General features: G+C 48.5%; 1 protein-coding gene across 2 annotated transcripts; it reads left to right on the top strand.

Annotated features, from left to right (window-relative positions):
* Nucleotides 1–23,425: 23,425 nt before the first annotated feature.
* TYROB (transmembrane immune signaling adaptor TYROBP) lies at nucleotides 23,426–27,688 on the top strand. Of its 2 annotated transcripts, none has more exons than XM_011765122.2 (5): nucleotides 23,426–23,580; nucleotides 23,987–24,019; nucleotides 24,168–24,302; nucleotides 24,488–24,531; nucleotides 27,455–27,688. In XM_011765122.2, the coding sequence occupies exons 1-5, from the start codon at nucleotides 23,520–23,522 to the stop codon at nucleotides 27,518–27,520; spliced, it is 339 nt and encodes a 112-aa protein (XP_011763424.1). In that variant the 5' UTR covers nucleotides 23,426–23,519; the 3' UTR covers nucleotides 27,521–27,688. The 2 variants fall into 2 exon arrangements, with proteins under 2 accessions (XP_011763424.1, XP_011763423.1); XM_011765121.2 differs by having other exon boundaries at nucleotides 23,427–23,580; nucleotides 24,485–24,531.
* Nucleotides 27,689–27,694: the final 6 nt, after the last annotated feature.

Genomic DNA, 27,694 nt, shown 5'->3' with positions numbered 1-27,694 from the left:
AGTAAGTCTTAATTGCGATGTGTTGCAAATATAAAATATACACAGGAATTTCAAAGACAGTATGAAAAAAAGAATGTAGGCCAGGCGGGGCAGTTCATGCCTGTGATCCTAACACTTTGGGAGGCCAAGGTGAGTGGATCATTTGAGGTCAGGAGTTCGAGAGTAGCCTGGCCAAAATGGTGAAACCCCGACTCTGCTGAAAATACAAAAATTAGCTGGGCATGATGGCATGTGCCTGTAATCCCAGCTACTCAGGAGGTTGAGGTAGGAGAATAACTTGAACCCGGGAGGCAGAGGTTGCAATGAGCTGAGATCATGCCACTGCACTCCAGCCTGGGCTACAGAGAAACTTGGTCTCAAATAAAAAGAAAAAAAGAATGTAAAGTAGCTCATTAGTCATTTATAAAATACTGATAGGCCGGGCGCGGTGGCTCAAGCCTATAATACCAGCACTTTGGGAGGCTGAGACGGGCGGATCACGAGGTCAGGAGATAGAGACCATCCTGGCTGACACAGTGAAACCCCGTCTCTACTGAAAAATACAAAAAAACTAGCCGGGTGAGGTGGCGGGCGCCTGTAGTCCCAGCTACTCGGGAGGCTGAGGCAGGAGAATGGCGTAAACCCTGGAGGCAGAGCTTGCAGTGAGCCGAGATCGCGCCATTGCACTCCAGCCTGGGTGACAGAGTGAGATTCCATCTTGGGAAAAAAAAAAAAAAAAGATAACATGTTGAAATAGTATTTTGGATATGTTTATATATTGTCTATTTATTATTATTATTATTATTATTTTGAGATGGAGTTTCACTCTTGTTGCCCAGGCTGGAGTGCAATGGCACGATCTCGGTTCACCGCAACCTCCGCCTCCTGGGTTCAAGTGATTCTCCTGCCTCAGCCTCCTGAGTACTGGGCATGTACCACCACGCCCAGCTAATTTTTTGTATTTTTAATAGAGATGGAGTTTCTCCATGTTGATCAGGCTGGTCTCAAACTCCCAACCTCAGGTGATCTGCCTGGCTTGGCCTCCCAAAGTGCTGATTATAGGCGTGAGCCACTGTGCCTGGCATATCTATTAATTATTAGCAAAATAATTAAATTCAAGTGAAATATTTTATTACTTTCACTTGTGGTTGGGCCCAGTGGCTCACAACTGTAATCCTAGCACTTTGGGAGTCTCAGACAGGAGGATTGCTTGAGTCTAGGAATTTGACACCAGCCTGGACAGCATAGTGAGACCCCATATCTACAAAAAAAATCTTTAAAAAAGTAGCCAGGTATGATGGTGCACCCTGTAGTCCCAGCTACTCAGAAGGGTGAAGTAGGATGATCACTTGAGCCCAGGAGATTGAGGCTACAGTGAGCCGTGATTGCACCACTGCACTGCAGCGTGGGTGAGGCAAGACCCTGTCTCAGAAAAAAAAAAAAAGGTGTTTTTCCAGACCAGTGGTTTTCAAAGTGTGACCCCTGCCAGCAGCATTAGCATCACATGACAATTTGTCAGAAATGCAAATTCTCTGTTGTTCTAGGCCTACTGAACCAGAATCTCTGAGGGACCCAGCAGCCTGCATGTTAACAAGCCAACCATGCCTGTCTTTTTTTTTTTTTTGAGTCTTACTCTGTCACCCAGGCTGGAGTGCAGTAGTGCGATCTCTGCTTACTGCAACCTCCATCTCCTGGGTTCAAGTAATCCTCCTTTCTCAGCCTCCTGAGTAGCTGGGATTACAGGTGCCTGCCACCACGCCTGGTTAATTTTTGTATTTTTAGTAGAGATGGGGTTTCACCATGTTGGCCAGGGTGGTCTCAAACTCCCAACCTCAAATGATCCGCCCACCTCAGCCTCCCAAAGTGCTGGGATTACAGGCGTGAGCCATCAAGCCCCAGAAATATTATAATTAAGCATAATCAGGCTGTACTTCGGTCCACTTCCTTGTTGCTAAAAGTCAGGTGGTACTAGATACCATTTGCACCCCCATTGTTCCTATAGATAGGATTTTCTTTCTTTCTTTCCTTCTTTCTTTCCTTCTTTCTCTCTCTCTCTTCCTTCCTTCCTTCCTTCCTTCCTTCCTTCCTTCCTTCCTTTCTTCCTTTCTTCCTTTCTTCCTTTCTTCCTTTCTTCCTTTCTTCCTTTCTTCCTTTCTTCCTTTCTTTCTTTCTTTCTTTCTTTCTTTCTTTCTTTCTTTCTTTCTTTCTTTCTTTCTTTCTTTCTTTCTCTTTCTTTCTTTCTCTCTCTCTCTCTCTCTCTCTCTCTTTCTTTCTTTCTTTCTTTCTCTCTCTCTCTCTCTCTCTCTTTCTTTCTAGACAAAGTTTTGCTCTTGTCACCTAGGCAGGAGTGCAGTGGCATGATGTCGGCTCACTACAACCTCCCCCTCCTGGGTTCAAGCGATTCTCCTGCCTTAGCCTCCTGAGTAGCTGAAATTACAGGCGTCTGCCACCATGCCCAGCTAATTTTTGTATTTTTAGTAGGGATCTGGTACCACCATGTTGTCCAGGCTGGTCTCAAACTCCTGACCTCAGGTGATCCACCTTCCTCGGCCTCCCAAAGTGCTGGGATTACAGGGGTGAGCCACTGTGCCCGGCCTATAGATAGGATTTCTGACGTTAGGGTCGTAAGATCGTTTAATTGACTTGCATCTCCATTGTTCCCACAGACAGAATCTCTGACATTAGAATCTTAAGATTTTTTTTTTAAAAAGATCACTTAAGTTGTTTTTCAGACCCCCAAATTCCAGCAACCAGTGTGAAGACCCCCACAGAGGATTGCGAGTGGTATGAGAATACTGCTTCTTCCTCTCCATGTCCCGAAACTTCACCCTGCAGTCTTCCACCAACGATATCCACACTTTTTCTCACTCCAAAATCCTTAAAAATCCTTGCCCCGCGCAGTGGCTCACGCTTGTAATCCCAGTACTTTGGGAGGCCGAGGCGGACGTATCACGAGGTTATCCTGACTAACATGGTGAAACCCCGTCTCTACTAAAAATACAAAAAAATTAGCCAGGCATGGTGGCGGGCACCTGTGGTCCCAGCTGCTCGGGAGACTGAGGCAGGAGAATGGTGTGAACCCAGGAGGAGGAGCTTGCAGTGAGCCAAGATTGCCCCACTGCACTCCTGCCTGGGCAACAGAGTGAGACTCCGTCTCAAAAAAAAAAAAAATACACACACACACACACACACACACACATATGTATGTATCCTTGCCCCAGATTCCTGAGGGAGATGAATTTGAGCTTCTCTCCAATGTTTTTATTTGTTGACCCTACAACTAATCCTCTTTCTCGGCTGCAACTGGCTGACTTGATTTGCTGTATGCATCGGGTAATGGACAAACCGGTTGCACAAACTCCTGCCTGTGGCTCCCTTGGCCCTCCATCCTATGACCACAGCAACTTCTCCATCCTCGTATCATCTCCCCATCATCCCTGCTCTTTTTGCCCCAGCCATGTCAACCTTCTCCCTGTTCCTCAGGCACTCCCAGCTCTTTCCTGCCTTGGGTCTTTGTGATGGCCATTACTCTTCTGAGAATACAGTTCTCCCAGATCTTTGCAGGGCAGGCTCCCTCTTTTCCTTCTCTTTTGCTCTGATGCCTTCACCTCAGAGCTGCCATTGTGCCACCCCAATGAAAGCCCAAATTCCCTGTACCCACATTCACACAGCACCCACCTTTCATTCTCTGCATGGCACATCCCGCATCCTATTCTTCCTCTTCATTGGAATTTGCAGCCTGGGCATGGTGGCTCATGCCTGTAATCCCAGCACTCTGGGAGGCCAAGGTGGGAGGATCACTCAAGGCCAGGAGTTGGAGACCAGCCTGGGCAACATAGTGAAATCCTGTCTCTACAATAAATAAATAAATAAATAAATAAATAAATAAATAAATAAAATAGAAATAGCTGGGTGTGGTGGCCTGTGCCTGTGGTCCCAGCTACTCAGGAGGCTAAGGCAGGAGGATCACTTGAGCCTAGGAGTTAGAGGCTGCAGTGAGCTATGATTGAACCACTGCACTCCAACCTGGGTAACTGAACAAAACTGTCTATAATAAATAAACAAACAAACAACAACAGCAACAAAAACACAGAGGGACATGAACACCTGGAGATGGAGATTGTTAAGTAGGGAAGGAGGAGCTGAGGGCCCAGCGGGAGTCAGTGAGGAAACTGGAAATTAGCAGCAGAGGGAAGCTGCCTCCACTGTAGTCTGGAGGAACAAAGGGAGGAGGTGGTGTCACCAGAGCCCAGAGATAAGGTTTTCTAGTAGAAGCTGGGAACACAGTGGGATTGTCTGGCTGGCAGGAGCTGGGGCTCTGGAGGAGGCACAACCACCAGGAGAAGGAGGAGAATGACCCTTGGGGAGTGGAATGACCCTGGCTGCTTGTTCTGATCCTCCAGCCTCCTGCCTGAGCTTCCCATTGGTCGAATCCCAGCTGGAGGGAAGACTGGATATAGCAGCCTACGATGCAGGAAAAAAGGGGAGGGCAAGGAACAAATCCGGGGACACATATGGCTCAGGGCAGTGCAGCACAGGTTCCCCAGTGCCTCAGGACTCCCGCCGCACCTGCTCACCTGCTCACCTGCACCAGGCCCAACTCACTGTTTACATTAAACATCTGGATGCTGTAGGATTAGAGTGAGGGTTGAGTTTGCAAACCCAGTGTTTCAGTTGTCTATTGCTGTGCAACAAATTATCCCCAAGTTAAGTGGCTTAAAACAACTATTTTAGTTTCCCTCTGAGTTTTTGGGTCTGGAATTTAGGAAGGGCTCAGCAGGGTGGTTCTTGCTTGGTGTTAGTCATGTGGTGAAGTCAGATGTTGGAGGGAGCTGGAGTCATGTGAAAGTTCAACCAGGCTGATGTCCAAGGTAGCTGATGTCCAAGGTGGCTGATGTACATGGTTGGCAATGTCACTGGCTGCTGGTTTCAAGCTCAGCTGGGCTGTTGACTAGAGCTAGAACTGGCTGAGCAATCCTCCTGCCTTGGCCTCCCAAAGTGCTGGGATTACAGGTGTGAGCCACCACACCCAGCTGCATATTGTATTTATTCATTTATTTTCCCATTTATTCATGCACTCATTCATTCTTTTGCCAGATATTTCTAGAGATCCTGCCACGTGCCAGGTTCTAGGTGCTGTAGATAGAGCCTGGTGACAAGATAGTAACATCATGAAGCTCACATAATTTAAAGTGTGTTTCAGAGTAAGAACAATCTTGTTGGGTAATGTACCAGAATGACTGGCCGAAGACAGAGCAGAAGAGCAAGAATGCATTATAGAACAGAAGCATAATGTCACAGCAGTTGGATTTCTGTCTTAGCCATTTGAGGTACAAATATTAATTTGGAGATTGATAAATGAAAATAAATTCCAGATGGACTAGAGTAAAATGTGGGAAGAGGCTGGGTGTGGTGGCTCACACCTGTAATTCCAGCACTTTGGGAAGCCAAGGCAAGAGGATCCCTTGAGCTCAGGAGTTCAAGACCAGCCTGGGCAACCTGGTGAAACCCTGTCTCTAAAAAAGAAAATATGAAAATTAGCAGGGTGTGGTGGTGCATGCTTGTAGTCCCAGCTGCTCGGGGGGCTGGGGCAGAAAGATCTCTTGTGCCCAGGAGATTACAGCGAGCTGTGATCTGTCACAGCACTCCAGTCCTGGGTGACAGGGTGAGACTGCGTCTCTTAAAAAAAAATTTTTTTAAAGGAAAACAAAAATAGTTAACATCCTTAAGGTAATGAAAACAGTAATAAATTTAATATGAGAATCCAATCAACCAAAAGAGAAATGGGCAAATGACAGGAAAAGACAATTCACAAAATAAATACAAATAGCCAAAAGTGATCAAAGCCAAGTTTACCCCCAGTAATAACTGAACTTGAAGTACTGAAGCCCTCCTCTTTGCCTGTCAAATCAGCAAAGATATTAGAAATCTGGTTCCCTATAGCCAAGGAGAGCACAGGGGCATGGGAGACACCACTCCCATTGCTGGCTGCAAACGAGGATGACCTTTTTGAAGAACTGGGCAGCCTGCACCCAAAGCCTGAAAATGTGCACATCTGTTGATCCACTATTTCTACTTCTAGGAATTTACTTTCTGGAAGTACTCCAGCAAGTGGGAAAAGATTTCACTACAAGGATTTTTATGATGCCAAAAATTATTTAAGTATTTTTTTCAGACAGGGTCTCACTCTGTCACCCAGGCTGGAGTGCAGTGGTGCAATCTCCGCTTACTGCAACCTCCACTTCCCAGGTTCAAGGAATTCTCCCACTTCAGCCTCCCGAGTAGCTGGGATTACAGGTGTGTACCACCATGCCAGCTAATTTTTCTATTTTTGGTAGAGACTAGGTTTCACCATGTTGACCAGGCTGGTTTTGAACTCCTGACCTCAGATGATCCATCCACCTCGTAATTTTTTTTATTTCATGTATGTAGAGATGGGGGTCTTGTTATATTGCCCAGGCTGGTCTTGAACTCCTGGCCTCATGTGATTCTTCCACTGAACCCAGCCTTAAGACTGGTGTTTCTAAAGAGATTCGGGAATATGAGAAATGGATCATGTTTCACGAGCACCATTTGCTAGACAAGATATAGGAATGGTAGGATATGAACCCTGAAACAGAACTCAATATAATAGTGGCTTAAGCAAAGTCGAACTTTATTTCTCTCTCACAAATAGGCCAAACATAAAGAATGCAGAATTGGTGTGAAGGATTCATGGCGTCAGAGATCCAGGTGGCTTCCACTTTTGTGCTACTATCCCTGGGAGTGCACTGGCCTGAAAGATCCAGGATGGCTCCCAGTGGGGGGAAAGATGAAAAGGGAAACAGATTCGCCTCCACAGCTCTTTCCAAATACAAGTGAACTGAGAAATGAAATCTAAGCTTTAATGCTTAATTTAATCTGGGCTGGGCGTGGTGGCTCAAGCCTGTAATCCCAGGACTTTGGGAGGCCGAGGTGGGCAGATCATGAGGTCAAGAGATCGAGACAGTCCTGGCCAACATGGTGAAACCCAGTCTCTACTAAAAATACAAAAATTAGCTGGGTGTGGTGGCGCACGCCTGTAGTCCCAGCTACTCGGGAGGCTGAGGCAGGAGAATTGCTTCAACCCGGGAGGCAGAGGTTGCAGTGAGCCGAGATTGTGCCATTACACTCTAGCCCGGCGACAGAGCAAGACTCCGTCTCAAAAAAAAAAAAAAAAAAAAAAAAAAAAAAAAAAAAAAAAAAAGGCAGGGTGAGGTGGCTCACGCCTGTAATCCCAGCACTTTGGGAGGCTGAGGCGAGTGGATCACCTGAGGTCAGGAGTTTGAGACCAGCCTAGCCAACATGGCGAAACACCGTCTCCATTAAAAATACAAAAATAAGCCGGACATAGTGATGCGTGCCTGTAATCCCAGCTACTAGCAGGGCTGAGGCAGGAGGATTGTTTGAACCTGGGAGGCGGAGGTTGCAGTGAGCCAAGATCACACCATTGCATTCCAGCCTGGGCAACAGAGTGATATTCTGTCTCAAAAAACAAAAAACAGGCCGGGCGCGGTGGCTCAAGCCTGTAATCCCAGCGCTTTGGGAGGCCGAGACGGGCGGATCACGAGGTCAGGAGATCGAGACCATCCTGGCTAACACGGTGAAACCCCGTCTCTGCTAAAAAATACAAAAAACTAGCCGGGCGCAGTGGCGGGCGCCTGTAGTCCCAACTACTCGGGAGGCTGAGGCAGGAGAATGGCGTGAACCCGGAAGGCGGAGCTTGCAGTGAGCTGAGATCCGGCCACTGCACTCCAGCCTGGGCGGCAGAGCCAGACTCTGTCTCAAAAACAAAAACAAAAACAAAACAAAAAACAAAAAACAAAAAACAAAAAACAAAACCAAACCAAAAAATTTATTCTGCCCTGGCCAGGTGTGGTGACTCACACCTGCAATTCCAGCACTTTGGGAGGCTGAGGCAGGTGGCTTACTTGAGTCAAGGGCTTTGAGACCAGCCTGGCCAACATGGCGAAATCCCGTCTCTACTAAAACTACAAAAATTAGACGGGTGTGGTGGCACACGCCTATAACCCCAGCTACTGGGGAGACTGAGGCAGAAGAATTACTTGAATCCGCGAGTGAGAGGTTGCAGTGAGCCAAGATCGCGCCACTGTACTCCAGCCTGGGCAACAGAGTGAAAAAAAAGAAAAAATAAATAAAAGAAAAAACATAATTTATTCTGCCCTAAGGACTGTGAGGATCATCTCTTTGGTTACTTTCCAGAGCAAAAAGGTGGTGTACAACAGTGAGGTCGGGTCATATTTGAGCAGTTGAAGGAAACATAGCTGTTCATTCCAAGTTAATAAAAATTGTTTGCAAAAATGTGCCAGATGCAAATTTGCATATAGAGTATGGTCAGGATGCAAATTTGCATATACAGGATGGTCAGAATACATACAAATATGCCCAGTAAAAGACAAGAAATATAATGAAACACTAATAGAAGCTGTCTCTTAGAGGTAGGTGAATTTTCTTTTTTTTTTTTTTTTTTTTGTATTTTGCTGCTTTTTCAAATTTTTTATAATGAGCAAGCATTATTAGTTAGGTCTTTTTTTTGAGATGGAGTCTCTCTGTTGCCCAGGCTGGAGTGCAATGGCACGATCTTGACTCATTGCAACCTCTGCCTCCCATGTTCAAGCGATTCTCCTGCCTCAGCCTCCCAAGTAGCTGGGACTACAGGTGTGCACCACCACGCTCGGCTAATTTTTGTATAGTTTTTTTTTTTTAGACAGGGTCTCACTCTGTCACCCAGATTGGAGTGCAGTGGCACAAACACGGCTCACTGCAGCCTCAACATCTTGGGCTCAAGGGATCCTCCTGCCTCAGCCTCCTGTGTAGCTGATATCTCAGGTGCACATCACCATGCCTATGCCTAGCTAATTTTTAAATTTTTCTGTAGAGACAGGGTCTCGCTATGTTGCTCAGGCTGGTCTTGACCTTGTGGGCTTAAGTGACCCTCCCGCCTCAGCCTCCCAAAGTGCTAGGATCACAGGCATGAGCCACCATGCCTGGCTAGATCTTTTAAACTTTATCTGTTGTGACATACAGAATGCCTATAGATGAAGGCAAATGCACAGCACAGTGAATCATTGAGTAAAATTATTCAGGCATCTATTTCCACATGAAGAAAGCAGTCAGAAGTGGGCGGATCAGCTGAGCTCAGGAGTTCAAGACCAGCGTGGGCAATGTGACAAAACCCCATCTCTACCAAAAATACAAAAAATTAGCTGGGCATGGTAGTGTGCGCCTGTAGTCCCAGCAACTTGGAAAGCTGAGGTGGGAGGATCCCTTGAGCCCGGGAGGTCTAGGCTGCAGTGAGCTGAGATTGTGCCATTGCACTCCAGCCTGGGTGACAGAGGGGGACTCTGTCTTAAAAATAAATAAATAAATAAATAAATAAATAAATGTCACTGATGTATTCTAGAACATTCATCTTTTGTTCCTTTTTATTCACAAAGTGTACTGTTCCCTGAAAGGCAACCACCATGTTGGTTCTGATGGAACACTTCTGATTTTCTTAATAATGTTGCTACCTATTGGTGGGGCGAGGTGACTCACGCCTGTTACTCCAGCACTTGGGGAGGCTCAGGAGGATCCCTTGAGCACAGAAGTTCAAGATCAGCCTGGGCAACATAGTGACAACCTCATCTCTACAAAAAATAAAAATTACCCAGGAGTGGTGGCATGCACCTGTATACTAGCTACTTGGGAGGCTGAGGGGAGGATTGCTGGAACCTGGGAGTTTGAGGCTGCAGGGATTGTGCCATGGCACTCCAGCCTGGGTGACAGAGCCAGACCTGTCTCCAATAATAATAATAACACTAATAATAATAATGTTGCCACCTAGGTATGCTTCCAAATTAGTGTAGCCTAATTTGGACTATTTTTTTTTTTTTTTTTTTGAGACGGAGTCTCGCTCAGTCGCCCAGGCTGGAGTGCAGTGGCGCAATCTCGGCTCACTGCAAGCTCCGCCTCCCGGGTTCATGCCATTCTCCTGCCTCAGCCTCCCAAGTAGCTGGGACTACAAGCGCTCGCCGCCACGCCGGGCTAATTTTTTGTATTTTTAGTAGAGACAGGGTTTCACCGTGTTAGCCAGGATGGTCTCGATTTCCTGACCTCGTGATCCGCCCATTTCGGCCTCCCAAAGTGCTGGGATTACAGGCGTGAGCCACCGCGCCCGGCCATTTGGACTATTTTTTAACTCTATGTAAGGAGGAACCATATTGTATATACCGTTGTATGTGGCTTTTTTTTTTTTTTCTTTTTTTTTTGAGATGGAGTCTCGCTCTGTCGCCCAGGCTGGAGCGCAGTGGTGCAAACTTAACTCACTGCAAGCTCCGCCTCCTGGGTTCATGCCATTCTCCTGCGTCAGCCTCCCGGGTAGCTGGGACTACAGGCGCCCGCCCCCACGCCCGGCTAATTTTTTGTATTTTCAGTAGAGACGGGGTTTCACCGTGTTAGCCAGGCTGGTCTTGAACTCCTGACCTCGTGATCCACCCGCCTCGGCCTCCCAAAGTGCTGGGATTACAGGCGTGAGCCACCGCGCCCCTCCACGGCTTCTTTCTTCTTCCACTCAACATTATCTTTGAGAGATAAGTCCATGCTGTGGCAAATGGATCTAGGGTATGTATTCCCACGGTTACATGGTAGTCCATTGTGTTATATGCCCCAAGGTATGTATCCTTTCTCCTGCGATGGGCATTTGGGTTGTTTCCTTTGAAAGGCTTTACAAATAGGGTGACAATCCTTACACAAGGCTCCTGGCATCTGTTGCACCCATCTCTCTCAGATACAGATAGGGGCGGAAGTTCTGGATCCCTGGGAAAGAAAGTGCCAAACTGTTTTTCAAAGTGGTTCAACTCTTCTGCCTCCTTCAGAGGTGTATGAGATTTTCTGTTGCTCCACATTTCACCACATCTGATAGTGTCGGATTTTGAAAGTTTTGACATTTCTAGGGGTAGAGGGAAAGGTGTGGAGTGATTTTGCGCTACCAGTTTTGTTTGTTTTTTTGAGATGGAGTCTCACTCTAGTCACCCACGCTGGAGTGCAGTGGTGCAATCTTGGCTCACCGCACCCTTTGCCTACCAGGTTCAGGCGATTCTCTTGCCTCAGCCTCGTAACTGGGATTACAGGCATGTGCCACCATGCTCGGGTATTTTTGTATTTTTAGTAGAGACGGGGTTTTGCCATGTTGGTCAGGATGGTCTTGAACTACTGACCTCAGGTGATCCTTCCACCTCAGCCTCCCAAAGTGCTGGGATTACAGGTGTGAGCCACCGCACTGGGCCCTGCATTGTTCTAATGTTCGTTCTCCTTCTGAGGATGAGCACCTTTTCACAGCTTTATTGCCATTTAGAGTTCCTCTTTTCTAAAATGCTTGCTGGAAGTGGCTCATGCCTGCAATCTCCGAAATTTGGGAGGCCAAGGCCAGAGGACACCTTGAGCCCAGGAATTTGAGACCAGCCTGGGCAAGACCCTGTTTCTAGGCCAGGCGCGGTGGCTCACGTCTGTAATCCCAGCACTTTGGGAGGCCGAGGCGGGTGGACCACGAGGTCAGGAGATCGAGACCATCCAGGCTTACATGGTGAAACCCCGTCTCTACGAAAAATACAAAAAATTAGCTGGGCGTGGTGGCAGGCGCCTGTCGTCCCAGCTACTCAGGAGGCTGAGGCAGGACAATGGTGTGAACCCGGGAGGCAGAGCTTGCATGGGCCGAGATTGCGCCACTGCACTCCAGCCTGGGAGACAGCGAGACTCTGTCTCAAAAAAAAAAAAAAAAAAAAGACCCTGTTTCTAAAAAAATTAAAAATTAGCAGGGCACAGTAGCCCATACTTAATGGTCTTAGTTACTCAGGAGGCTGAGGTGGGAGGATGGCTTAGGCCAGGGAGGTCGAGGCTGCAGTGAGCTAGCATTATGTCACTCTACTCCAGCTTAGGTGACAGAGTGAGACCCTGTTTCAAATAAATAAATTAATTGGCCAGACGCAGTGGCTCATGCTTGTAATCCTAGCACTTCGGGAGGCCAAGACAGGCCAATTGCCTGAGCTCAGGAGTTTGAGAACAGCCTGGTCAACATGGCGAAACCCTGTCTCTACTAAAAATACAAAGATTAACCAGGTGTGGTGGCGCGTGCCTGTAATCCCAGCTACTCAGGACACTGAGGCAGCAGAATCGCTTGAACCTGGGAGGCGGAGGTTGCAATGAGCCAAGATCGTGCCACTTCATTCCAGCTTGGGTGACAGAGTGAGACTGTCTCCAAAAAATAAAATTAATTAATTAATTAAGTGTCTACTTGAGAGTTTGACAATTTTTCTTCTGGGGGTTGCTGTTTGTTTTTAAGGAGTTACTTATGTTTGCAGGATATGTTTAGATTCATTGTATTGTGTGTTACAAATTTCTTCTCCTACTCTGTAACCATTTTCTAATGGTTATCTTTTTTTTTAATAAAAAATCTCAAACATACACAAAAGTAGAGAGAATCGTATAATGAATTCCCATAGACTTATTGCCAGCTTTGATAATTGTCAATTCATGGCTAATCTTATTCCCTCTCTACCTGAACCTATTTCTTTATTGGATTGCTTTTAACACATTCCAGACGTCTTATTATTTTACCTCCCAAATTTATAGGAAGTACATATCTCTAAGTAATAATGACCTTTTAAAGTATGGATCTAAATATACAGCCACATTATCATTCTAAGATATCTTTTGGTGAATGTTACTTCTTTTTTTTTGGGAGACAGGGTCTCGCTCCGTCACCCAGGCTGGAGTGTAGTGGTGTGATCTGGGCTCACTGTAGCCTCGACCTCCAGGGCTCAAGTGGTCTTCCCACCTCAGCCCCCTGAGTAGCTCAGACCACAGGTGTGTGCCATTACACTCAGCTAATTTTAAATTTTTTTTGTAGAAAGAGTGTCTCTCTGTGTTGCCCAGGCCGGTCTACAACTCCTGACCTCAAGCAATCCTCCTGCCTCGGCCCCCCAAAGTGCTGGGATTACAGGCATAAGCCACTGTGGCAAGTTCTTTTTTTTTTTTCCTTGAGACAGAGTCTTGCTCTGTCCTTGTTGCCCAGGCTGGAGTGCAATGGCCCAATCAAATCATGACTCACTGTAGCCTCAACCCGCTGGGCTCAAGTGATCCTCCCATCTCAGCCTCCCACGTAACTGGAACTACCAGCATGCAGCACCACACTCGGCTACTGTGTTTGTTTGTTTGTTTGTTTGTTTCGTAGACAGGGTCTTGCTATGTTGCCCAGACTGATCTCGATCTCCTGGCCACAATTGGGGTTCCCGATTCAGCCCCGCAAAGTGCTAGGATTATAGGCATGAGCCACCATGCCTGGCCATGCCTGCATTTATGTTATGGATGAACCACAATTGATGAAACCATCAAGCATTTCTTGGATTCTACTTAAAAAGCCTTTAAAATGTTAGCTGTTGTGGTGAAAGTGCGTGCCCACAGCCAGAATAAGGGCCACATTCCAGCCAGCAGGAAGAGCAGAAAAGGAGAGAGCATACTCTTTGACTTCAGGGACACAATCTAGTAGTTGCCCGCATCATTTCTTCCCACGTTCCATTGGCCAGAAAACAGATACATGGCCCCACCAGGCTCCAAAGAGGATGAGAGACAGTCTTGGCTAGGGAATCTGATGCCTAATTACAAATTCTGTTTCAATAGAGGAAGGGGTGGCCGGGCAAGGGGGCTCACACCTGTAATCCCAGTGGATTGCCTGAGCTCAGGAGTTTGAGACCAGCCTGGGCAAGGTGGTGAAACACTATCTCTACAAAAAAATTTTAAAAATTAGCCGGCATGGTGGTGCCTGCCGGTAGTCTCTGCTACTTGCAGGGCTGAGGTGGGAGAATTGTTTAAGCCTGGGAAGTCGAGGCTGCAGTGAACTATGTTCCTGCTACTACACTACAGCCTCGGTGGCAGAGGGAGACCACATCTCTAAAAAAATAAAAATAAAAATTAGAATGCCGGGCACGGTGGCTCATGCCTGTAATCTCAGCACTTTGGGAGGCCGAGGCTGGCAAATCACCTGAGGTCAGGAATTAGAGACCAGCCTGACCAATATGATGAAACCCTGTCTCTACTAAAAATACAAAAATTAGCTGGGCGTGGTGGCACATGCCTGTAATCCCAGCTACCCAGGAAGCTGAAGAAGGAGAATCGCTTGAACCCAGGAGGCAGAGGTTACAGTGAACCAAGATTGCACCATTGCACTCCAGCCTGGGTGACGAGAGCAAAACTCCATCTCAAAAAAAAAAAAAAAAAAAAATCCAGACATGGTGGCTCACACCTATAGAAGAAGAAAGGAAGAAAAAAATATTGGTGGGGCCAGGTGCAGTGACTCACATCTGTAATTCCAGGGCTTTGGGAGAATGAGGCAGGCGGATCGCTTGAGGCCAGGAATTCAAGACCAGCCTGGGCAACATAGCGAAACATCATCGCTACGAAAAATATAAAAATTAGCTGGGCGTGGTGGTGCGCACCTATAGTCCCAGCTACTTGGGAGGCTGAAGTGGGAGGATCACTTGAGCCCAATAAGTTGATGCTGTAGAGAGCCATGATTGTACCACCGCACTCCAGCCTGGGTAACAGAGCAAGACCCTGTCTCCAATAAGAAAATAAGTAAAAATAGTTCATTCCTTTTTATTGCTGAGTAGTAGCCCACCATGTCGATTACCACAGCTTGTTTATCCATTCATCCACTGAAGAACATTCGGTTGTTTCCAGTTTGGGGCAATTATGAACAAAGCCACTATTCATATATTGTACTAGTTCTTGTACACACTCACGTTTTCACTTCTCTTTGGTAAATGCCTAGGAGTGGGAGTGTTGGGTTGCATGGTGTGTATATGTTTAAATTTCTTAGAAACTGTCGAACTTCCCCCAGTGTGTGATGCAAATAAGGTCTTCACAGAAGGTCCCAGGTCGCTTTAGCAGTGGAGCTGAGGCGTTTGCTCCCCATGGCAGGAGTAGGATCTGATCTGTGTAGCTCTGGGACTGATTTCTTGGCCGTCCTAGAGATTCAGTGGGTTCCCTAATATCGTTGAACACATCACACATATCCTTCTTTTTTTTTTTTTTTTTGAGACAGAATCTCAGTCTGCCATCCAGGCTGGAGTGCAGTGGCACAATCTCGGCTCACGGCAAGCTCTGCCTCCCGGGTTCACGCCATTCTCCCGCCTCAGCCTCCCAAGTAGCTGGGACTACAGGTGCCCACCACCATGCCCGGCTAATTGTTTTGTATTTTTAGTAGAGACAGGGTTTCACTGTGTTAGCCAGGATGATCTCGATCTCCTGACCTCGTGATTCACCCGCCTCAGCCTCCCAAAGTGCTGGGATTACAGGCGTGAGCCACCGTGCCGAGCCTCTTTTCTTTTCTTTTTCTGTTTTTTTCTTTTCTTTCTTTTTGTCTCTCTTTCTTTCTTTTTTCTTTTCTTTCCTTCTGTCTTTCTCTCTCTCTCTCTCTCTGTCTCCCTCCCTTCTTTCCTCCTTCCTTTTTTCTTTCTCTTGAGACAGGGTCTCCTTCTGTCACCCAGGCTGGAGGACAGTGGTGCCATGATAGCTCACTGCAACCTCCAATCCCTGGATTCAGGCAATCTTCTTGCTTCAGCCTCCTGAGGAGCTGGGACCACAAGTGTGCTCCACCATGCCTAGCTAATTTAAAACAATTTTGGGGGCCAGGCATGGTGGCTCATGCCTGTAATCTCAGAAGTTTAGGAGGCCAAGGTGGGAGGATCGTTTGAGGCCAGGAGTGTGAGACCAGCCTGGCCAACATGGCGAAACCCTGTCCCTACTAAAAAAAATACAAAAATTAGCTTTTTTGTATTTGTATAAAATACAAAAATACAAAAAAAACAAAAAAATACAAAAATGATGGCTTATGCCTGTAATCCCAGCTACTCCAGAGGCTGAGGCAGGAGAATCACTTGAATCTGGGACGTGGAGGCTACAGTGAACTGAGATCGAGCCACTGCACTCCAGCCTGGGTGACAGAGCGAGACTCCATCTCAAAAAAAAAAAAAAAAAAAAAAAAAAAAAAAATTGGGCCGGGCATGGTGGCTCACGCCTATAATCTCAACATTTTGTGAGGCTGAGGTGGGTGGATCACTTGAGGTCAGGAGTTCGAAACCAGCCTGACCAACATGGTGAAAGCCCATCTGTATGAAAAATAGAAAAATTAGGACAGCGAATGGCTCACGCCTGTAATCCCAGCACTTTGGGGGGCTGAGGGTGGTTCACCAGAGATCAGGAATTTGAGACCAGCCAGACCAACATGGTGAAAGCCCGCCTCTACTAAAAATACAAAAAAATTAGCTGGGTGTGGTGGTGGACGCCTGTAATTCCAGCTACTCAGGAGGCTGAGGCATGAAAATTGCTTGAACCCAGGAGGCGGAGGTTGCAGTGAGCTGAGATAGTGCCACTACTCTCCAGCCTGGGTGACAGAATGCGACTTTGTCTCAAAAAAAAAAAAAAAAGAACAATTTTTGTAATATGGTATCTTGCTATGTTGCTCAGGCTGATCTTGAACTTCTGGCCTCAGGTGATCCTCTCACCTTAGTCCCCTGAGGCACTGGGATGACAGGTGTGAGCTACTGCAGAATGTTTAAAGGAAACAACCAACTATTTTCCAAAGCAGTTGCTCTGTTTTGCATTTCCACCGGCAATGTCTGAGATTTCCAACTGCTCCACATTTCTGCTGACACTTGATAGGGTCAGTCTTTTTAATTTTAGTCATTTGAGTGGGTGTGCAGTGACATTTCATTGAGGTTTCGTTTGTATTTCCCTAATGACTAATAGTGTTGAGCACTTTTTCACAGGCTTCCTGGCCATTCACATCTCTTCTTCTTCTTTTTTTTTTTTTTTCTCTCTCTCTTTTTTTTTTTTTTTTTGAGACGGAGTCTCGCTCTATCGCCCAGGCTGGAGTGCAGTGGCGGGATCTCAGCTCACTGCAAGCTCCGCCTCCCGGGTTCACGCCATTCTCCTGCCTCAGCCTCCCGAGTAGCTGGGACTACAGGCGCCCGCCACCTCGCCCGGCTAGTTTTTTGTATTTTTTAGTAGAGACGGGGTTTCACCGTGTTAGCCAGGATGGTCTCGATCTCCTGACCTCGTGATCCACCCGTCTCGGCCTCCCGAAGTGCTGGGATTACAGGCTTGAGCCACCGCGCCCGGCCTTTTTTTTCTCTTTTTGAGATGGAGTCTCACTTTTGTCATCCAGGCTGGAGTGCAATGGCGCAATCTTGGTTCACTACAACCTCTCCCTCCCGGGTTCAAGCGATTCTCCTGCCTCAGCCTCCCAGGTAGCTGGGATTACAGATGCCTGCCACCGTGCTTGGCTGATTTCTGTATTTTTAGTAGAGATGGGGTTCCACCATGTTGGCCATACTGGTCTTGAACTGATCTCAGGTGATCTGCCCGCCTTGGCCTCCCAAAATGCTGGGATTACAGGCGTGAGCCACTGTGCTGGCCTCTTCTTCTTCTTCTTTTTTTTTTTTTTAATGGAGTCTTGCTCTGTCGCCCAGGCTGGAGCGCAGCGGTGCAATCTTGGCTCACTGTAACCTCTGTCTCCTGGATTCAAGGGATTCTCCTGCTTCAGCTTCCAGAGTAGACAAAATTGCAGGAACCTGCCACCGCACCCAGATAATTTTTGTGTTTTTAATAGAGATATGCTTTCACCATATTTGCCAAGCTGGTCTCGGACTCCTTACCTCAGGTGATCTGCCCACCTTGGCCTCCCAAAGTGCTGGGATTATAGGAGTGAACCATCACGCCCGGCCTTCACGTCTCGTCTTGAGTGAAGTGTCTGTTCGAATCTTTTGGCCATTTAAAAAATTAGGCTATTTGTCTGCTTTTTAAATTTAATTAATTAATTAATTAATTTTTTTCTCTTTTGAGACAGGGTCTCACTCTGTGGCCCAGGTTGGACTGCCGTGGCGCAATCAAAGCTCACTGTAGCTTCTGCCTCCCCAGGCTCAGGTGATCCTTCCACCTTAGCCTCCCGAGTAGCTAGGACTACAGGTGGGTGCCACCATGCTGGGCTAACTTTTGTATTTTTTGAAGAGATGGGATTTTGCCCTGTTGCTCAGGCTGGTCTCGAACTTCTGGGCTCAAGCAATTCACCTGCCTTGGCTTCCCAAAGTGCTGGGATTTACAGGCTTGAGCCGTCACGCCTGGCCCCCAGGCTGGTCTTGAAATCCCGAGGTCAAGTAATATGCCTGCCTTGGTGTCCCAAAGTGTTGGCATGACAGGCATGAGCCACCATGCCTGGCCTATTTTTAAAAATAGAGTTAGAGCTGTGAACGGTGGCTCACGCCTGTAATCGCAGTACTTTGGGAGGCCAAGGCAGGCGGATCATCTGAGGTTGCAAGTTCGAGACCAGCCTGACCAACATGGAGAAACCCTGTCTCTACTAAAAATACAAAATTAGCCAGGCATGGAGGTGCATGCCTGTAACCCCAGCTACTTGGGAGGCTGAGGCAGGAGAATTGCTTGAACCCGGGAGGTAGAGGTTGCAGTGAGCAGAGATCGCGCCACTGCACTCCAGCCTGGGCAACAAGAGTGAAACTCCTTCTCAAAAAAAAAATAAATAAATAAAAGAATTAGAGACAGGGTCTTGTTATGTTGCCAGGCTGGTTTTGAACTCCTAGCCTCAAGTGATCCTTCTGCCTTGGTCTCTATTAATCTGATGTTTTATAAAGCGTCCAGCTGCTTTGAGGAGGACAGGTTGTGGAGGGGCCAGTGTGGAAGCTGGAGAGTGGGGAGGGACTGTAGCTTCCACAGAAGTGAGCTGGTCACAGGCCGACACAGTGCCTGGTTTCTGGGAAAGTCAGCGCCGGCTTCCCCAGCTCTTGGCCTGCTGCCTGGAGAGGCTGAGACACTCATCTCTTGCTCGTGTGTGGAGGCCCTCAGCTCAGCTTCCAGGAGTCTGGCACTGTCTCGGGGCAGCGCCTCGTCGCTTGGTGCCCTGAATCTCAGCTTCTTTCTTCATCCAAAGAGGGAGGGTTTTTTATTTCATTTGGTTTTATTTTGAGACGGAGTCTTGTTCTGTTGCCCAGGCTTGAGCGCAGTGATGCGATCTCAGCTCACTGCAACCTCTGCCTCCCAGGTTCAAGCGATTCTCCTGCCTCAGCCTCCTGAGTAGCTGGAATTACAGACGTGTACCACCATGGCTGGCTAATTTTTGTATTTTTTAGTAAGGACGGAGTTTCACCATGTTGACCAGGCTGCTCTCAACCTCCTGACCTCAAGTGATCCACTCTCCTCAGTCTCCCAAAGTGCTGGGATTACAGGTGTGAACTACTATGTCCAGTCAAAGAGAGAGTTTTATCCGTCCTGTAGCCCATCCGTCCTGTAATCCATAGGGGTCTGTAGCAACCTCAATCTTTGCCTCCTCAAAAATGAATTTTTTTTTTTTGAGACGGAGTCTGACTCTGTCATCCAGGCTGGAGTGTGCAGTGGCGTGATCTCGGTTCATGCAAGCTCTGCCTCCTGGGTTCATGCCATTTTCCTGCCTCAGCCTCCCGGGTAGCTGGGATTACAGGTGCCTACCACCACGCCTGGCTAATTTTTTGTAGTTTTAGTAGAGATGAGGTTTCACCGTATTAGCCAGGATGGTCTCCATCTCCTGACCTCGTGATCTGCCCACCTCGGCCTCCCAGAGTGCTGGAATTACAGGCGTGAGCCACTGTGCCGGCCTTCAGAAATGAATTTGACCAAGGGGCATAAGGCAGAGTGAGAAACCAAGGTAAGTTTTAGAGCAGGAGTGAAAGTTTATTATTGTTTATTTATTTATTTATTTATTTTGAGACTGAGTTTCGCTCTTGTTGCCCAGGCTGGAGTGCAATGGCACGATCTCTGCTCACTGCAACCTCCGCCTCCCAGGTTCAAGCTATTGTTCAAGCGATTCTCCTGCCTCAGCCTCCTGAGTAGCTGGAATTACAGGCATGTGCCACCACGCCAGGCTAATTTTGTATTTTTTAGTAGAGATGGGGTTTCTCGATATTGGTCAGGCTGGTCTTGAACTGCTGACCTCAGGTGATCCGCCCACCTCGGTCTCCCAAAGTATTGGATTACAGTTGTGATCCACCGCTCCTGGCCCTTTATTATTAATGTTATTATTATCGTCATTATTATTATTTTGAGACAGCGTCTTGCTCTGTCGCTCAGGCTGGAGTGCAGTGGCGCAATCTCAGCTCACTGTAACCTCCGCCTCCCGGGTGTAAGCTATTGTTTTGACTCAGCCTCCTGAGTAGCTGGGACTACAGGCACCCGCCACCACACCCAGCTAATTTTTTGTATTTTCAGTAGAGATGGGGTTTCACCGTGTTAGCCAGGATGGTCTCGATCTCCTGACCTCGTGATCCGCCTGCCTCAGCCTCCCAAAGTGCTGGGATTACAGGCGTGAGCCACTGCACCTGGCCGAGGGAGGATTTTTATCAAAGTGAGCCCAGGACTCGAGACTTTTAGCAATGGAACATATCCAAGTCGCACAGTACTGAAGTGTGTTCGCAGCAGTGAATCCATAGGGGTCTGTAGCAACCTCAATCTTTGCCTCCTCAAAAATGAATTTTTTTTTTTTTTTTTTGAGACAGAGTCTGACTCTGTCGTCCAGGCTGGAGCGTGCAGTGGCGTGATCTTGGTTCATGCAAGCTCTGCCTCCTGGGTTCATGCCATTTTCCTGCCTCAGCCTCCCGGGTAGCTGGGATTACAGGTGCCTACCACCACGCCCGGCTAATTTTTTGTAGTTTTAGTAGAGATGAGGTTTCACCGTATTAGCCAGGATGGTCTCCATCTCCTGACCTCGTGATCTGCCCACCTCGGCCTCCCAGAGTGCTGGAATTACAGGCGTGAGCCACTGTGCCGGCCTTTAAAAATGAATTTGACCAAGGGGCATAAGGCAGAGTGAGAAACCAAGGTAAGTTTTAGAGCAGGAGTGAAAGTTTATTATTGTTTATTTATTTATTTATTTATTTTGAGACTGAGTTTCGCTCTTGTTGCCCAGGCTGGAGTGCAATGGCACGATCTCTGCTCACTGCAACCTCCGCCTCCCAGGTTCAAGCTATTGTTCAAGCGATTCTCCTGCCTCAGCCTCCTGAGTAGCTGGAATTACAGGCATGTGCCACCACGCCAGGCTAATTTTGTATTTTTTAGTAGAGATGGGGTTTCTCGATATTGGTCAGGCTGGTCTTGAACTGCTGACCTCAGGTGATCTGCCCACCTCGGTCTCCCAAAGTATTGGATTACAGTTGTGATCCACCGCTCCTGGCCCTTTATTATTAATGTTATTATTATCGTCATTATTATTATTTTGAGACAGCGTCTTGCTCTGTCGCTCAGGCTGGAGTGCAGTGGCGCAATCTCAGCTCACTGTAACCTCCACCTCCCGGGTGTAAGCTATTGTTTTGACTCAGCCTCCTGAGTAGCTGGGACTACAGGCACCCACCACCACACCCAGCTAAATTTTTTGTATTTTCAGTAGAGATGGGGTTTCACCGTGTTAGCCATGATGGTCTCAATCTCCTGACCTCGTGATCTGCCTGCCTCAGCCTCCCAAAGTGCTGGGATTACAAGCGTGAGCCACCGTGACCAGCCTAATTTTTGTATTTTTAGTAGAGACGGGGTTTCACCATGTTGGCCAGGCTGGTCTTGAACTCAACCAGGCGTTATGCTAATAGACCTCACAATATCCTCACAAATATCCCAGCAGCCTGGCCTCCCTGCTCCAGTCCCTGCCTCCACAGTCTGCTCTGCACCTGCAGCCGGAGGGAACCGTGAACCCCTGAGTCAGGTCAGGGCCCTCTTGGCTCAGAGCCCTGCTCTGGTCTCCGACTGCCCCCTCGCCCACTCTGCTCCATCACCTTGGGTGGCCTGGTGTGCCCGGGAGGACGTACAGGGTCTGTTCCCTCCATGCTCGCTCTGGACACAATGGGAGAGGCTTGGGTTTTTCAGGGACGGGACTCGGACAGGCCTGAACAGTGGTGACTGTGGCCTGAGCTGGGACCTGACCCTCCTCCAGGCTCCAAATATCCTCCCCTCCCCTCCCCCATGGGCCACTGGGCATCTGCCCTGTGACCAGAATCCAGTTTCCCCTTTTTTCTCCTGGTCCCAGGCCCAAGGAGCGGTGGATGTGACGTGTGGATGGGGGAGGGAGGCTTCCTGCAGCTGTCTCATCTCCCAGCACCCTAACCTCAGGTTCCTCCTGCCCCAGCCCCAGGCTCCAGCTGGGGGCTAGAAGTCCCCGTCTCCTTGGGGTGGCCTCCCTCGGGCCTTGCTCCTAGCCACTTCCTCATTCAGCAGGAGAGCCAGCCACCTGCCTCTCCCCAAGCCGCCAGCCACGCCTCTGTGTCTGTGCCACTGCCTTCCTCTCACCTTCTTTCTCAGCTTTGCCGCTGTTTTCTCCTTTCCCATCTTTCATCTTTCCCCCCTACCCCAACTCTCCCCTAGTCAAAAACCCGCTTTTGGGTCTTGGGTTCCATTTCCACCTTGATTTGCTGTGCAGCCTTAGGCAAGTGTCTCTACCTCTCTGAACAATGGGGATGATAACAGCATGTGCCCCAGAAGGGCATTGCGGGGACTGAATGATTTAATGCTTGGGACAGAGTGCCTGCCATGTCATTAGTGCCCACATGCTGATGGCTCTTTTAATATCCTTTAAACAGCACAAGGTTCTGATGATTAAATGATAATCATCATAGCTGATGCTTTAAAAAAACTAATGAGTGTCAGACCCTGTTCTAGGAAGTTTAATTCATTTAATCCCCACAAGTGTAAAAAGTAGGTCCCGTTTTACTCCCAGTTTTACAGATGAAGAAACTGAGGCTCAGGAAGGTTGGGGCTGGGTGCTGTGGCTCACACTTGCAATCCTAGCACTTTGGGATGCCGAGGTGGGTGGATCACCTGAGGTCAGGAGTTTGAGACCAGCTGGGCAACATGGTGAAACCCTGTCTCTACTTAAAAAAAAAAAAAAAAAAAAAATTTATATATATATAAATTAGCTGGGCGTGGTGGCAGACGCCTATAATCACAGCTACTTGGGAGGCTGAGGCAGGAGAATCACTTGAACCCAGGAGGCAGAGCTTGCAGTGAGCCGAGACCGTGCCATTGCACTCCAGCCTAGGCAAAGAGAGGAAAACTGCATCTCAAAAAAAAAAAAAAAAAAGATGGAGTGACTTGCTCGAGGTTGCCCAGCCAGGTAGAGGCAGAGCTGGTTTCAATCAGCCAGAGGAAGGTCATGACACTGACCCTCCTGTTAAGACGATGTCTGACCCCTGATGGGGATGGAAATGAAGTTTGTACCTCGTGTACCCCTTGCCCTTCACGTCCAGTTGTTGGGGGGCTGTGGCATGGCCCCTGGGTGTCTGGGCCTGATTCTTTCTTGGCTGTTGTTTCTGTCTCTCCTCCCCTGTCCCCTCCTCCCTCTTGCCACCACCCGCCTCAGACTTCCTCCTTCACTTGCTTGGACGCTGCGCCACATCCCACGGGCCTTTACACTGTGGTGTCCAGCAGCATCCGGCTTCATGGGGGGCCTTGAACCCTGCAGCAGGCTCCTGCTCCTGCCTCTCCTGCTGGCTGTAGGTGGTGAGTTGGGGGCTTCCGCGCCTGCCTCCCGGGTCCCTGGGCTCAGCTTGGGGCAGGGCGGGGAGCGGGGTGAAACGAGAGAACGAAAAGTGGGTGTTGGGATGGGAGCAGGTCCCCAGCCTCCCAAAGCCTGGGGGTTTCTCCCAGAGCCGGAGCTCCCAAGTTTCGTCGTCCGCTACAAGCAGCGGGGAAGAGACATCTAAGGGTGTTGCCACAGGACACATTGTGCAGAAGTAACACACATAGTCCAGTGGCCCAGACGCCAGCCCCCCTGAGTCCCGCCAGACACACTCTCCCCCTTGCTAACCTCCTGGCTGTCAGGATCCACCCTCCCCAGCTTCTAAACTTGCCTCCTCGACCCCCATCATAACTCTGTGCCTCAGTTTACCTTCTTTTTCCTCCTTAGGTCTCCGTCCTGTCCAGGCCCAGGCCCAGAGCGGTAGGCCTAGACCCAGCGGTCCCCTCTCCCTTCCTCCCAAAGACCTCCCTGTCTCCGTCCCTCCCTCACCCTTTCCAAACCTCCCCGCCTCTGACCCCCTCCCCACAGTTCCCAGCGCACACTGACTTCCCCGACCCCTGTGCTGCAGATTGCAGTTGCTCTACGGTGAGCCCGGGCGTGCTGGCAGGGATCGTGCTGGGGGACTTGGTGCTGACAGTGCTCATCGCCCTGGCTGTGTACTTCCTGGGCCGGCTGGTCCCTCGGGGGCGAGGGGCTGCGGAGGGTGAGTGGGGCTAGCAGGGGACATCCTGAGGACTTGCCTAGATGGGGGTGGGCAGCTGGGTAAGCTCCCAGATCTCAAACACCCAAAGGGATGGTAATGGAGGTGCTGATTTGGAAATGACAAAACACGCTCAACTCACCACTCTGCCTGTGTCTGCACTTCACAACACCCCTCACCTCCAGCAGCGACCCGGAAACAGCGTATCACTGAGACGGAGTCGCCTTATCAGGTGAGAAAACCAGACGGTCCTCCTCACATTTCACTCCTGTCTGGGGATATCTGCCCAATACTCCTTCATGCCATCAGAGGGACTTCAAAGCCACTCTCCCTGAAGCACCCCCAAACCTTGAGGGCACATGGGACATCTGTCCAAAACTGACAAGCTTATGGTCAACTTAAAATGTGTGAAGAGGGGCTGGGCACAGTGACTCAAGCCTGTAATCCCAGCACTTTGGGAGGCTGAGGCGGGTGGATCACTTGAGGTCAGGAGTTCGAGACCAACATAGTGAGACCCTGTCTCTACTAAAAATACAAAATTAGCTGGGCGTGGTAACACATGCCTGTAATCCCAGATACTTGGGAGGCTGAGGCAGGAGAATCCTTTGACCCGGGAGGCGGAGGTTGCAGTGAGCCAAGATCACGCAATTGCACTCCAGCCTGGGCAACAAGGGGGAAACTCTGTCTGGAAAAAAAAAAAAAAAAAAAAAAAAGGGTGTCTTTACCTTTGTACGGGCAAGCACAGACCTTGCCAGAAGTCAGGCCAGGAATTTGCTGGAAGAAACCCAGCCCTAGGACGACTGATTTCTGGGAGATGCTCTCAGTAGAGCAGAGAATATCATTCAGCCCTACCTTGGTAACTCTAAAGGGAGGAGTCCTACAATTTCTTTTTGGGGTTTGAGGACCCTGCATCCCTTTGAGAAACTAAGAAAATCTAGAATCCTCAGCAAAATCGACACAAAAAATACAGAATTGTGTATATAATCTGAGAGCAGTGTAAGTGTTTTTTATAATTTAAAAAAAGTTTTTTTGGCCAGGCATGGTGACGCACACCTGTAATCCCAGCACTTTGGGAGGCTGAGGCAGGTGGATCACGAGGTCAGGAGTTCAAGACCAGCCTGGCCAAGATGGTGAAATCCCATCTCTACTAAAAATACAAAAATTAGCCAGGTATGGTGTCAGGCACCTGTAATTCTAGCTTCTTGGGAGGCTGAGGCAAGAGAATCGCTTGAATCCGGGGGTTGGAGGTTGCAGTGAGCCGAGATTATGCCACTGCACTCCAGCCTGGGAGACAGTGAGACTCCGTCTCAAAAAGAAAAAAAAAAAAAGAAAAGAAAAGAGGGGTCTCACTATGTTGCCCAGGCTGGTCTCAAACTCCTGGTCTCAAGTGATCCTCCCAGCTCAGCCTCCAAAAATCTTGGGATTACAGGCACAAGCAAACGTGCTGGTTGCCTATTCTTGAAGCTCTTCGTTCTTTCTTTTCTTTAATTTTTTTTTTTTTTTTTCTTGAGATGGAGTCTCACTCTGTAACCCAGGCTGGAGTGCAATGGCGTTGTCTCAGCTCACTGCAACCTTCACCTCCCAGGTTCAATCGATTCTCCTGCCTCAGCCTCTCGAGTAGCTGGAACCACAGGCACATGCCACCACACCCAGCTAATTTTTGTATTTTTAGTAGAGATGGGGTTTCACTATGTTGGCCAGGCTGGTCTCAATCTCCTGACCTCGTGATCCGCCCACCTTGGCCTCCCAAAGTGCTGGGATTATAGGCATGAGCCACTGCACCCAACCTTATTTATTTATTTATTTTTTAAAGTAGAGATAGGGGCCGGGCGCGGTGGCTCACGCCTGTAAACCCAGCACTTTGGGAGGCCGAGGCGGGCGGATCACAAGGTCAGGAGATCGAGACCACGGTGAAACCCCGTCTCTACAAAAAATACAAAAAATTAGCCGGGCGCGGTGACGGGCGCCTGTAGTCCCAGCTACTCGGGAGGCTGAGGCAGGAGAATGGCAGGAACCCGGGAGGCGGAGCTTGCTGTGAGCCGAGATCGCGCCACTGCACTCCAGCCGGGGAACAGAGCGAGACTCTGTCTCAAAAAAAAAAAATAAAAATAAAAAATAAATAAATAAATAAATAAAGTAGAGATAGGTTCTCACTATGTTGCCCAGGCTGGTCTCAAACTCCTGGGCTCAAGAGATCCTGTTACCTCGGTCTCCCAAAGTGCTGGGATTATAGGCATGAGTCACCATGCCTGGCTGAAACTCTTTTTAAAAACTATGGTGTGTACAAGAGAATCTAGTCATCTATCCTCCTCTCTGTCAATGTTCCTTTTTAACCCTTTAGGGGGTCATGAGATCCTCTAAGACCTCTCCCCTGAAAATGCATGCCCAGACTAGTCATTATATATAATTTTAGGGTTTCTGTGTGAGGCTTGCCCCTGGGGGCCACATAGATCCTCTCCCCACCCCAAGTGTGAACCCCGCTGTGTGGAGTCTGATGTATTATCTGCAACCAGCTTTGCCTATTCACCTCACTTGTGGATAAAGTTTCTTTGTGAAGTCTAAGAATCTCAGGTTTGGCTCTGTGATATCCAGAAGACCGAGGGGCCTTTCCAGTTACTGGTGGCAGTGAAATTTTAGGGCAAAGCGTTACGCTTTGTATTCATGTATTCATTCCCTCTGTGGACGTGTCCAGCACCTATAAGTGCTCGATGCTGGGGACACAGTGACAGAGTTTATGTCATAGTTAAGACAAACTTGAAGCAAATGAACTAATACAATAATTTTGGGAGGCGCAGTAAAGGAAGTAAACAGGCTTTTGTGACAGTGACTGGAGTGTGGGGGGAAGAAACTACAGAGGGGAAATTGAGAAATGCCTCTCTGAGGAGGTGACGTGAACTGAGACTTGAAGGGAGAGGAGATCTAGGGGAACAGAGTTTCAGGTGGAGGGAACAGCACATGCAGGGGCCCTGAGGCCAGGGCGCACTGATGAGGCAGAGGAGAAGGGGGGAACATTGAACGCGCTTGAATAAAACCCAGATCTCTTCCATGGCTATAAAGCTGAAGAAGCTGCCGGGGCCTTGTAGGCCACTGGGAGAAGGCTGAAGGCTGGATTTTATTTGGTGGGTCCCTTCCACTGATGGTCCCCATCCTTTTAGGAGCTCCAGGGTCAGAGGTCGGATGTCTACAGCGACCTCAACACACAGAGGCCATATTACAAATGAGCCCGAATCATGACAGTCAGCAACCTGATACCTGGATCCAGCCATTCCTGAAGCCCACCCCGCACCTCATTCCAACTCCTACCGTGATACAGAACCACAGAATACCGTCCCTGAGAGACCAGACCTCTCCCCAATACTGCCCTCAAATAAACATGAAGCACAAAAACATTATGC

Source organism: Macaca nemestrina, chromosome 20, assembly GCF_043159975.1.
Source record: "Macaca nemestrina isolate mMacNem1 chromosome 20, mMacNem.hap1, whole genome shotgun sequence".
NCBI classification, from domain to species: domain Eukaryota; kingdom Metazoa; phylum Chordata; class Mammalia; order Primates; family Cercopithecidae; genus Macaca; species Macaca nemestrina.
The sequence above is the reverse complement of the archived record's forward strand: the minus strand, read 5'-3'. Positions and strand labels throughout refer to the sequence as shown.

Coding starts and splice junctions, on each gene's coding strand:
- TYROB (XM_011765121.2), top strand. CDS start 23,520: ATGGGGGGCCTTGAACCCTGCAGCAGGCTCCTGCTCCTGCCTCTCCTG. Junction 23,581..23,986: donor TCTCCTGCTGGCTGTAGGTG/GTGAGTTGGGGG, acceptor TTTCCTCCTTAG/GTCTCCGTCCTGTCCAGGCC. Junction 24,303..24,484: donor GGGGCGAGGGGCTGCGGAGG/GTGAGTGGGGCT, acceptor CCTCACCTCCAG/CAGCGACCCGGAAACAGCGT.